This window comes from Sminthopsis crassicaudata, chromosome 4, assembly GCF_048593235.1.
Source record: "Sminthopsis crassicaudata isolate SCR6 chromosome 4, ASM4859323v1, whole genome shotgun sequence".
NCBI classification, from domain to species: domain Eukaryota; kingdom Metazoa; phylum Chordata; class Mammalia; order Dasyuromorphia; family Dasyuridae; genus Sminthopsis; species Sminthopsis crassicaudata.
In genome coordinates this window covers 394,056,654-394,070,328 of record NC_133620.1, presented here as the reverse complement: position 1 = coordinate 394,070,328, position 13,675 = coordinate 394,056,654, and the positions used below count along the sequence as shown (strand labels likewise).

Below are 13,675 nucleotides of genomic sequence, written 5' to 3'. Positions count from 1 at the left end.
AGAAATTTTATATCTCTAGATGCTTAAATGCATAAAATAGAGAAAGAGAAGATCAATGAATTGGGCTTGCAACTAAAAAAATCTAGAAAAAGAACAAATTAACCCCCCCCCCCAATCAAATACCAAACTTGAAATTCTAAAAATAAAAGGAGAGATCAATAAAATTGAAAGTAAAAAGAAAAAAAAAACTTGAATTAATAACTAAAACTAAGAGTTAGTTTTATGAAAAAAACAACAAAAAATAAACCTTTAGTTAATTTGATTAGAAAAACAAATCACTATTGATCAGAGAAATGCAAATTAAGACAACTCTGAGGTATCATTACACACCTGTCAGATTGGCTAAGATGACAGGAACAAATAACGATGAATGTTGGAGGGGCTGTGGGAAAACTGGGACACTGATGCATTGTTGGTGGAGTTGTGAAAGAATCCAACCATTATGGAGAGCAATCTGGAATTATGCCCAAAAAGTTATCAAAATGTGCATACCCTTTGACCCAGCCATACTACTACTGGGCTTATACCCCAAGGAACTACTAGAGAAGGGAAAGGGTCCTGTATGTGCCAAAATGTTTGTGGCAGCCCTTTTCATAGTGGCTAGAAGCTGGAAGATGAATGGATGTCCATCAATTGGAGAATGGTTGGGTAAACTATGGTATATGAATGTTATGGAATATTATTGTTCTATAAGAAATGACCAACAGGAGAAATACAGAGAGGCTTGGAGAGACTTACATCAACTGATGCTGAGTGAAATGAGCAGAACCAGAAGATCATTATACACTTCAACAATGATACTGTACGAAGATGTATGCTGATGGAAGTGGATTTCTTCAACATAGAGAAGAGCTAATCCAATTCCAATTGATTAATGATGGACAGAACCAGCTACATCCAGAAAAGGAACACTGGGAAATGAATGTAAACTGTTATTTTTACCTTTTGAATCCAATTCTTCCTGTGCAACAAAAAATTCGGTTCTACACACATATATTGTATCTAAATTATACTGTAATATATTTAACATATATAAGACTGCCTGCCATCTGGGGGAGGGGGTTGGGGGAGGAAGGGAAAAAATCTGAATAGAAGTAAGTGCAAGGGATAATGTTGTAAAAAATTACCCATGCATATGTACTGTCAAAAAATGTAATAATTATAAAATAAAATAAAAAAATTAAAAAAAAAATTTGATTAGAAAAAGGAAATAGGAAAATCAAATTATTAGTCTCAAAAATGAAAAGGGAGAACTATCTACCAATAAAGAGGAAATTAAGAGCAATTATTAGGAGTTACTCTGCCCAACTTTATACTAATAAATTTGACAACCTAAGTGAAATGGAGGAATACCTAAAAATATAGGTTGTCCAGATTAATAGAAGAGTAAATAAATTACTTAAATAGTTCCATTAAAAAAAAAGAAATAGAACAAGCTATTAATCAACTCCTTATGAAAAAAATTCCCAGCACCAGATAGATTTACATGTGAATTCTACCAAACATTTAAAGAACAATTAATTCCAATGCTATATAAACCATTTGAAAAAATAGGGATTGAAGGAATCCTACCAAATTTCTTTTATGACACAGACATGGTACTGATACCTAAACCAGGTAGGACGAAAAACAGAGAAAGAAAATTATAGACCAATCTCCCTAATGAATATTGATGCAAAAATCTTAAATAAAACATTAGCAAAGAGATTACAGATAATCATCCCCAGGATAATACACCATGACCAAGTAGGAATTATACCAGGAATGCAGGGATGGTTCAATATTAGGAAAGCTATTAGCATAAATGACTATATCAATAACCAAATTAACAAAAACCATATGATCATCTCAATAGATGCAGAAAAAGCATTTGATAAAATCCAACATCCATTCGTATTAAAAACACTAGAGAGTATAGGAACAAATGAACTTTTCCTTAAAATAGTCAGTAGCGTCTATTTAAAACCATCAGCAAGCATCAAAATATAATGGGGATAAACTGGAACCATTCCCAATAAGATCAAGGGTGAAACAAGGTTGCTCACTATCACCATTACTATTGAATATTGTATTAGAAACACTAGCTTCAGCAATGAGATGAAAAAGAAATTAAAGGAATTAGAATAGGTAATGAGGAAATCAAATTATCACTCTTTGCAGATGATATGATGATATATTTAGAGAACCTCAGAGAATCAACTAAAAACTTATTAGAAATAATACACAACTTTAGCAAAGTTTCAGGATACAAAATATACAAAAATATACAAAATATAGCCATATAAATCACCAGCATTCATATATCACTAACAAAATCAAACAGCAAGAGATACAAAATGAAATTCCATTGAAAATAACTTGATAATATAAAATACTTGGGAATTTATCTGCCAAGGGAAAGTCAGGAACTACATAAGCAGAACTACAAAACACTTTCCACACAAATAAAGTCAGATCTAAACAATTGAAAAAATATCAAGTGTTTGTGGATAGGTCAAGAGAATATAATAAAGACAACAAAACTCCCTAAACTAATCTATTTATTTAGTGTTATAACAATCAAACTCCCAAGAAACTATTTTACTGAACTAGAAAAAACAACAATAAAATTCATCTGGAAGAGCAAAAGGTCAAGAATTTCAAAGGAATTAATGAAGAGAAAAGCAAATGAAGGTGGCGTAGCTGTACCAAATCTAAAACTATATTATAAAGCCGTGGTCATCAAAACCATTTGGTACTGACTAAAAAATAGAGAAGTTGATCAGTGGAATAGGTTAGGTTCACAGGGCAAGATAGTGAATAAAAATAGCAATCTGGTGTTTGACAAACCCAAAGATCCCAACTTTTTGGATAAGAATTTATTATTTGACAAAAACTGCTGGGAAAACTGGAAATTAGTATGGCAGAAATTAGGCATGGACTCACACCTAACACCACATACCAAGATAAGATCAAAATGGGTCCACGATTTAGGCATGAAGAATGAGATCATAAATAAATTAGAGGAACATAGGATAGCTTACCTCTCAGACTTGTGGAGGAGGAAGGAATTTGTGACCAAAGGAGCACTAGAGATCATTATTGATCACAAAATAGAAAATTTTGATTACATCAATTTAAAAAGCTTTTGTATAAACAAAACAATGCAAACAAGATTAGAAGGGAAGTAACAAATTGGGAAAACATTTTTACAATTAAAGGTTCTGATAAAGACCTCATTTCAGTGGGATAATTTCAAAGGCTTGGAGAGACTTACATGAAAGGCCTGGAGAGACTTACATGAACTGATGCTAAGTGACATGAGCAGAATCAGGAGAACATTGTATATGACAACAATGACTATACAATGATGAATTCTGAAGGACGTGGCTCTCTTCAACATTGAGGTGATTCAAACCAGTTCCAGTTGTGCAGTGACAAGAGAGCCATTTGCACCCAGAGAGAGAACCATGGGAACAGAGTGTGGAATACAATATAGCATTCTCACTCTTCTCTATTGTTATTTGCTTGCATTTTGTTTTCTTTCTCAGTTTTTCCTTTTCTTCCTTCTTGATCTGATTTTTCTTGTGCAACAAGATAACTATAAATATGTATACATATATTGGATCTAACATGTATTTCAACATACTTAACATGTATTGGACTATCTGCCACCTAGGGGAGGGGATGGGGAAAGGAAGGAAAAATTTGGAACAGAAGGCTTTGCAAGGATCAATGTTAGAAAAATTATCCATGCATATGCTTTGTAAATAAAAAGCTTTAATTAATTAAAAAATACTTTTATAAGGCCTTTGATTCCTAGCTTTAAAAAACAACTAAAGACAGATAATTGTCATGTATTGCACAAGTAATAATTATCCCTTGTTTTTAACTTTCATACCTAAAATCTTGGTGTTAGGGTCAACTTCTCATCCTCCCTCATCCACATATTCAATCAGTTGTCAAATCTTAACCATTTTCTATTCATATTTAGTTGAGATCCTCATCACCTATTATTGGTTTAGGATTATTGCAATAGCCTTGTAATAGGTTTCTCTGCCTTATATGTTTTCTCCTCATTCCTGTTCATCCTCCACATTACTGTCAAAATGATTAGGACAAAGCTGACCATGTCATTCCCTTAGTCACAAAATCTAATGGCTTTCTATCATCTCTTAAATCAAACAAACTTTTCAGTTTAACATTTGAAGACTTTCCAGATCTTTCCTGCCTGCTTTTATGGAACTTTCTCTTTTATACTCTTTCTGTATTCAGGCAAGCTGGCCTTTTCTTTGTTGCCTCATACAAGACATGCCCTCTCTCATCCCTGTTCCTTTTACTGTCTCCTTAGCTCTGCCTCAAAGACTTTCTCTCTTTTCTTCAAGACTCAATTCAAATAATACCTTTTACGTCCAGTTTTTTGTAAGTTCCCTAAACTACTAGTTTGTTCCATTTTAAGCTACCTATTTATCTACATTGGTTTCATTTGCATTTGTCTTCTTTATAGTTATTCATATATATATATATATATATATATATATGAATATTTATTTTTGTTGTCTTCCCTAAGAGTTTAAATTCCTTGTTAGTAGGAATAGTTTCATTTATTGTATATAGTATAGTCTTGAGAACATAATGAACACTAGCAAATGCTTGTTAATTGATTTCTAATAACCTGAACTCTGATGTTTCCATATTACCTGACATAATGGATAACCCCCCCCCCCCCCACACACACACACATATACATGTTAGCTAATCAGGGAACATTCTATTTTCATTCTCTTATCCTTTCAACCAATTACTATACTCAGACCCCTAAAATCAGGGATTTGTAAAGGAGAGGTAGTTGTTAATGCCTTCTTTTCTTCCAGTTATCATCCTAAAACCCCGAAGAAGGAGGTAATTCTCAAATATACATAAGACATAGGATTTTTCTTATAAAAAAGTCTGCCATGTTATCACTCTTGGATTTGGTTTGAAGGCCCATATTATTCATCTCCAGTCTGATATAAATTATATGCTTTCATAAATCTCTATTGGACATGTAAATCTTGTTTATCAGGCTCCTTTTCCCCTCCTTAACATAGGTATAAGGGTTGTCACATAATCATTTATTTAGAAAGACATTTGGCATCAAATGAAGAATTTGAAATGAGTAGGCAAAACTGGTTGTCTCTTAAACTCAAGAAATATATGCAAATGCTTCATTGAGAGGACCTAATATATTTGGCTGCCCCAGAAGGTGTTCTATCACTAACCAGTACAAAATCACAACCTTTTTCATGATCCCAGTGTTCTGTGCCAGGAGGATGCATACTCCTTTGTCCTTTATTGCTATTCATAGCTCTTCTTCCTCCTGTCATTACTTAGTACCCTATCTTTTTTTAAGATTCAGTCCATTTAAATATGTCACCTCACTTAGATCTTAGTGGAAGCCATCTTCAATTTTCAAATAATTTTTTCTTTCTTTCTTCAAGTCCAATAATTGGTTCAGTTTTCCTCTCATCTCAATCCATCCCTTTTTTCATATTTGAGACTTTAATAAACATGTTGATAGCCCTTCAGATATCATTACCACCCATTTCTTTAACTACCATGACCTATTTCTTCTATCCCCTACAGCCAGAGCATTGGTCATACATCTGATCTCATTACCACCTACAAGTGTTCTTTTAGTGATCAATCAATCAGCAAGAATTAAACACTATGTTCCAGAAATTGCTAGGCCTTTCAGATATAAAGGTCCTCAAGGACCTTACATTCTATTGAGAGAAATTACCCATACTCATATATGTATATAAATACACATATTTATATACACATAGATAATACACACGTACATACAGCATTTGTACAATATGAATATGTGTATATATATGTGCGTATGAATGTGTATAGATGTATGTATGTATGCATGTATATGAAGGTGATTTTGAGATGTACTCTAATGACTGGGATTGGAGATAAGGAAAGACTTTATATAATGGTGGTATTTGAACTGATACTTGGAGGAAATAGAGAATATTGAATGAGGAGGGCAAAGAGGGAATTCTAAAATTCCTTTATCTGATGGTAGCTTTCTATTAGTATATCTTTCCCTATGTTTCATTCTTCCTAAATACATTTTTCATTCTCTCTTTGATGTCTATCCTGCAACATTTTTTCTGATTCGGACCAAGATTAGGATCTTGATCTTATGTTTCACCAGAAAACTGAATTCTGTTCTTTGCTTTCAAATCCCTTGCCCTTTTATTCTGTTACCATTCATGTCTTGTCAAACTACAATCTTGATTTACTGCTACCAATTGCTTTCTTTACTTTTACTCATTAATGTTATATGATACTGGGAAATCCTAAGAAATATTGCAATGCCCTAATTTCTAAAGACAAGATTGACACTATCTTAGTTTCCCTCATGGTCAATTTTCTTGTTCACAAAAGAGGGATCACAAAAGTTGTAATAGCTTCTTTATAGCATGGTTAGAATCAAATGATCTCATACTTTGTAAACCTTAAAATAATTGTACCAATGCTAGCAACTAATTGTCTATATTTATTATAAATCTATGTGGAGCCCATTTGGTTCTAAAATAATTGAAAGTAGAATTTTATTTTTATAAAAGACATTTTATACTTTATATAGAAGCCATAAGTAGTTAATTTCTCCTCCTCCTTAGCTACGGATCTTTTTCCTTTTATGAAAAAATTAGGATCTTGTCAAAATAGACAATAACAAATTAGTCCAGAAGACCTCCTGCTTGTTTGTTAACCAGATGGTGAAACATTATCTACCTGTTGCACACCAAAGTGACTTATCTTATTTGAAGTATTCATATGGAGTGGGAACAGTTATCTACCTTTCATCTCTAACTGTAATTTTAAAAAATATATCATAAGCCCTTGGTGAAGATCAGCTAAATTATAGATTTTTATCCCTCTGAACTTCTTGTTCACATGTCAGAGATTAAGGAAAATTCATAACTGTTCATCAGCACAGGGAAACAATTCTCTCTGCTTAGAATTGTGCAAAGAAATGGAGTGGGATGAAGTATCTAGCAGACAGTCAAAGTTGTGGTATAGAAAAAAAAACTGATTCATACTTGCTTTATTGAAATCCTACTGCAAATGTTAGGATTCAGAGTTGAATCTTGAATTCGTTCCAGAGCTCATTAAATGTCTGAGGAAGCTAACACAACATAAGCTATGATAAAGATATACTGATAACCATTGAAGTTCAAAAGCTACTCCCACTATGACCATATGAATTATACACTAACAAGCATTTTTCATTGGTATGTGATAGTCATACTAGTGTGTTGGCCTTCATTTATAATCACTTATTTTAGAATGCTCTTTCACTTGATGGAAAATCTTTTTTGACTTGGCTACTGGAAGTATAATTCCTCAAGGCTCCTGAATTAGCAGTGCTTTGCCTTGCTCTGGCGCTGTAACCAAGACAGCCTTTTTGGATATATAACCATGGTAAGAGCTCATTTTTGCCCAGATACTCTTCACCTACACCCTGACAGACCTTTCTTTTTTACTCAAAAATTCTTATCTCACACTTAACTGTTCTTGTTTCTTTAAGCCTTAATGACATTGGATTCATAAACTTTTAATCACACTTGATCTATGCAAAAAAATTGGCGGCATCACATCAAAATCATAGGACGTGGCAAGTATGATATTGCTGTAGTCTGAAAGTTTGAGTCTCATACTGAGTCCTAACTGAATAGCCACTAAGCTTGACTATTCATCCAAAAAGTCATTGGCATTGAAAAATTAGAAACTGATAAGAAGATAGGACATTGGCATTGATTACAAAAATTTCACACAGAAGTTTAACCAATGTAAAACAATTTCTATATCGAGAAGAACAAAAGAACATAAAATTTCCTTAGTCAGCAAACCTGGCTTACTTGCTAGTAAGAATGGCAGTCAAGAGTAAAATCCTGACTTAGAAAATAAACTTTTTAATAATTTTTATAGAAAAGGATAATAGATTATTGTGAACAATAATTCCTCTAAAGACATGGAGAAGCAGAGGAGAGGAAAATGATTTGAAGAAAATTCAGGAAAATACTCAAATGAGCAATATCATCTGGTGGGCATTTAAGGATGAAATTGAAAGAAAGACAATAAATTCATGAAAGATGGAAATGATATGCAAATATTTTTGTAAACTATTTTCATTGCCAAGGATAGGAGCCTATAGTTAAATTCTAACATCAAATTCATTGAAGAAGACAAAAATGGGAAGAACATCAGAAGTAGAACAAATATATATGTCTAGAGAGGTTCTGAGTTAAAGGCAATACAATTTTGAAGAAATTGAGCGATCAATTTTCATTGTTTACAGAGATACCCCAAAATATTGAACATTATCAGAGAAAGTCTGCCAAGAGAACATGAATGCTCACTTTTTTTATCTAAAGAAAATATTGAATAATGTATTTCTGTATTGAAGGCATACATGCTGAGAACATGGTTATTCCTTAATAAAAAAGCAGGCCTTGATAAGGTTTTAACATTTTAGTGTCCATATTTGCTCCCATCTTCATTGTTATATAACTGACTTCAGATCCAACCAAAATATAAAAAAAAATTTGATTTAGTTGTGTAAGATGTTGCCTTAAAAATTCTCTTTCAACAATGTCTCCCATGAATGTGTCAAAATTATGGGAAATCCTTTGAAAGTTATAATTACTTAGAAAATTCTGTTTTATAACCATAAGATCATTGATAACAATTGAGAAATAAAACATGTAGGTACTGGCCAAAAGTGTTAGCCACTATCATGGAGAAGATCTAGTGCAAAATTCAAGTTGAATAGGAATTCCCTTTAGATAGTAAAGTCCTCTGGATGATGCTTTTTATTGTAGATGACATTTGTTGTATCCTGTCTCAGAACATTAAACTAATTCCTGAGATCCAAAATTATTTTAAGTTTGATCTGAATACCCATAGAGTACAAAAACAAACTATAAATTAACAATACCCAATATCCAGACTATTACATTAATTAACACCTGGGTAACATTGGTAGTCAATGACCAATCCTGTTCAGCTCCAGGATTTGGATTTTGGAAAGTCCATATTCACCCTTGTGGTTTGTGTATACTTCACTAAGATGAAGTGTTGAGTAAGTATCATACTCTTCGTGTTTTTCAGAATCAGAGTTTCTTTTCATTAGCTCTAAATCTTTCTATGGGGTAGCATCAACTAGTTGTCAAGGGATGTATGGATTTATAGATTAATAGTCAGGGTTTAGTTCTTTAATGTCCACCTACTACTGAACCCAGTCCTCTTTCTGAATTTGTTATATTTCAGGTGAGTGGTAGTTATATAATCTCAGTACAATATACTTTACATAAGAATAATGCTCAGATATCATATGTAACATCATCTTTTTCCCCTCAAAAGCATAAAATTGATAGTTAATGCACAATGTATAACAAAATAATAAAATATTTATAAAATCACTGTGAACCCACCATTCTTTAATCTAGAAAGTCCCCCATATTATACATAATTGCTTCAACCCATGAGTTCTAGAAAATGTATAGTTTGAATTTATTTAGTTCCCCATTGAGTCTCTCCTTTCACTGGGCAAAAATGACTTAATGCTTGATTCACTTGAGGAAGAAGCAGAAATCCTGGAAGAATTCTAGATCTAGGGCTTGCAACATGGGAGATAGGCTTAATATTCGAGTGAACTTGAAGATAAACAAACTCCATGGCCAGTGATATTTTCTTGTCTCACCTGGCTGTCATGTTGCTACAGGTACTTCCAACATCTTCTAACTGAAGCTAGTTTTTCTCAGAGGAAGGTGAGTGGATTAGTACCTTGCTCTAACTAAAAAATACCTGCTGTCACCAGTACTATTTTAATAATCACCTCCAATTTTACATCTGAGAATGATATTCCTGGCTTCTACTGTGTGTCTATCTTTAATTCTTGTAATCACTCCTAGTCAAATCTCAGCATCTCCTTCCATTAAGGTAAGGAAAGGACATCCAGGAAGAGGGACACTATGTATTCATTCAGCAAACATGTCTTACATAAATAAATATGTATATACATAGAGGTATACACATATATACACATGTACATATATATCAATGGATGTAAATTTGTGTGTATACCTCTGTTCCATATAACATGTTTCCTTTTCTTAAGCACATATTATATATATGGCACAGTTTCTAGCTTCTGGGGATAAAAAGACAACAGCAATCCTTGTCACAAGGAGTTTATGTTTCAATGGTGGAAATATGTATCATATAAGTAAATATAAAATATATACAAGTAAAATGTAGTTTGGTAAAATATTAATAATTGAAGGGAATAAGAAAGTCTTCCCAGTAGGAGACATATTTGAGCTGAATACTAAAGAGATTCTGAAAGGTGGAGATGAAAAGAAAATATATTCACAGCATTGTGCAGAGGCATGGAAGTGGGAGATAAAAGTGTTTTGCACAGTGAACAGCAAGTAGGCCAATTTAGCTGGATTCTAGAGTGTGTGAAGGCAAGTAATGCACAATAATCTTAGTGAAAATAAGTTGAATTTAGTGTAAAATGACTTTAAATATTAAAGGAGTGTGAATTTGATGTGAAACAATAGAAATTAAATTCTAAAGCAAGGGAGTGACATGATCATAAATGTTTTAGGAACATCATTTTACAGTTGGATGATCTATCTACACAACTGTTTCATTAGTGTGTTGTATAATGTATATATACACATATATGCACAACATATATGCATGCACACACATATATACACACATGCTGGTATATGCATGCATATATTAAGGAGAAACTTCATGAGTCTTTGAATAATTGAAATTGAGGAGCATCCAAAGGGACTCATCCTAGGCATTAGTGGACTGTATAAAATTATAAACAAGAAACTAAAAAGATGTTATGAAATCTGTCATCAAAGAAATGCAAAAATGAAAAAGAAAGTAGGCTGTTCATATCATGAGATAACAGGTGGCCAATACAAATCTTCCATCAGTATCCGTATATCAAGAGAGCTTGAGGAAGGTTCCTTACATATTGATTGGATGAATCCATGGTAAATTAACAGGAAAACTTATTTAAGAGATGCAAACAATGGGCAGACATAAATTTCAATCTGTTTCATTAGAGGTAATATCTACAATAAATGAGATCATAGATCCATTTAAGTATTGTGTGCTTAGTGAACACTGTTATTGAGTTATCTGTTTATATGGGAGACTTATTGAGATAGGATAAGGATATATTTCATTCTAGCAATTCTGTGTGTCAATATCTAAGTGCTAGCCATCAATAATGTCTTAAAAGAATAATTTGGGGAACACTTAGGTACTCTCTGGTACCTGAGCAATCTTGATAAATTGATAAATAAATAATGGAAGAGTCACAAAGCTTGACCTATTATTCCTTATTTTTTCTGCCCCAAATTAATTCTCATTATAAACAAATGACATGCTATAACCTTACCTCCAGGTTCCATAATCGAAGATGTCCATCCTCATGAGCAGTGACCAGGATCGGTGGTGGGAGTTCACTTAAGATGATGTTTGGTAATACATCTGTGTCAGTTTTTTGCCCTGCACTCGTTTCTCCTTTTGTACCATCTGAATGCTCTCCCGTTGACTGACCTAACAGATTGCCATGGTTATTTGCAATGTTTAGGATCTTAAACTTTATTTAATTTAGGAGGAGAAAGAAGGTAACTTGTATTCTTTGCTCTGGAATTTTTCTATTAGAGGAGAGTAAAAATGGGTGACAGAACGAGTAAAATAAACTGATCTATTTATTTGGGATCTTAGTACTCAATTTAGAGTAGAAAGAGAAGAGAAGCTGGAAAACAAGTCATTGGTCCTATTACAAGTACCTGCACATTGTATGTGGCAGGCAACATATATGCACAACTCCTTACCATTAAGAATAATTTCATCCTTGTCTCCAATGACTAATTCTTACTTCTACCTTCTACATTTCTCATAATATGTCCTTTTATCTTTATTTGCAGTTACCACCCAATTTCAAGCTTTCCTGACCTCTTGCCTACTTTAATATCCTCATAATGGATCTTCCTGCCTCAAGTCTCTTCCAATTCCTAGCCATGCTTCATTCAATTGACAAAATGACTTGCCTAAAATGCAGTTTTGGCCACATTGCCTTGCCTACCCCATAACCACTTAAGAAATTCCAGTGGTTCTCTTTTGCCTTTTTTTGGGGGGGGGTACTTAAAACTTTTCAAAATCCAGCCCCTTTTTCAGAATTATATATTATTTCCCTCACACTGCAATCCAGCCATACTGTCCTTCTTGATTGGCCCATGAGACTCTTCCATTTTCTATCTCCATTTTCTTTTCAATGGCTATATCTCCCATCTTTAAAATATACCCCCTTCTCACCTCCACCTCTTGGGATACCACATTTCCTTAAAGACTTACCTCAAGTGCCTCATTCTGTGTGGTCTTTCCTTAGCCTCCCTTAGAGCTCCTAGTGATTTTCATCTAGTAGTAAACTTCACCCCTACCTCACATATCCCAGAGCTCCCTATTTCCTTTCCCTCAGCTGTAAAAGGAAAAATTTTCTGTTTTAAAGGATAGTGATCATTTCATTCCTACCTTTAGCTTCAGCATCATGTATACTTGATTTACTTCCCTAAAATGAGAGGGGGAAAATATGGTTTTCAGTGGGAAAGGACAGAACTTAAATGCAGTAATGTACTGCATGGGCCCAGGACTTTAACTTTTTTTTTTTTTTTTGTCAAAGAGGGAAATTAAAAACAAAATGACCACCAAGACAGAAGCATCATTCTGACAGTGTTTCCTATGTTAAGACTGTGATTAACATGGAAGTTATTGGGCATTGGGCAACTACAGGCTTCTGAGACATTGATGGCTGCATGCAAGAGGATAAACCAGAGTGAGGTTACTGATACCAGGAGTAATTGGGATCAAGCAGAACAGGAATGAGTAGCCAAGAGAGTTTTCAGGAGAGATGCCAACGATGAAAAGAATGGAGAAACTACACGCATAGAAAATAACTCTTTATGGTGGGCAGAGGGACACTGGAAACTGGAAGATTGCTGGAATCAGGTATGTAGTTTAAGTGATCTGGAGCGTTCATATTTCCTGATTGCAAATTAAACATGGGATATCTTTTTTTAAAGATACATGTTAAAAAATAAAAAGGCAAGATAAGCCTTGAAGAGGAGAAAGAGACTAACTAGAAAATCCAAGTTCTGAGTTCCTTAAATACTTGGACACTAACCCTTCAGAAAATTTTACCATAAGTCTTCACTTTGCATCTGTAGCTCTGGTCTCAACTCTATGGAAGACAAATTGTTTGTCTTTCATTCTCAAAGATGACCATGGTATCCCTTTGACGAGTAACCTTTGGTGTCTCCTCCTTGACCCTCTCTTCCTCTCTTTTTATATTCTCTTCTTTTAGATCATAAAGTTCTTGAGACTTTCTTTCTTATTTGTTTCCCCAGCACTTAGCACAGTGTCTAAATAATAGGTCATTAACAAATTTTTATTGAATTAGAGTTAAGTGGAACAGCCTTGGAAAATAGCTTAGTTAATTAGTTAATTTTGTTCTGGCTTTTTTTTTTAAACTTGGTTTGGTACTTGAATAGGAAAACAAACATTTGGAGATGCCTGGTAAAAACAAAAACTAGTGGGT

The 13,675-nt window shown here is 33.6% G+C and overlaps 1 protein-coding gene across 4 annotated transcripts in view; it reads right to left on the bottom strand.

The window, feature by feature from the left end:
• WDR64 (WD repeat domain 64) overlaps window positions 1-13,675 on the bottom strand; it is a 175,774-nt gene that overhangs the window by 26,052 nt on the left and 136,047 nt on the right. For 3 of the 4 annotated variants that reach the window (XM_074262511.1, XM_074262512.1, XM_074262514.1), the window contains 2 exons: window positions 12,613-12,649; window positions 11,474-11,634 (listed from right to left, as the gene is read on the bottom strand). The exons of the other annotated variant lie outside the window; for it this stretch is intronic. In XM_074262511.1, coding sequence (XP_074118612.1) covers window positions 11,474-11,634; window positions 12,613-12,649 — 198 coding nt within the window. The remainder of the gene's footprint in view (window positions 1-11,473; window positions 11,635-12,612; window positions 12,650-13,675) is intronic. 4 annotated transcript variants of the gene reach the window in all.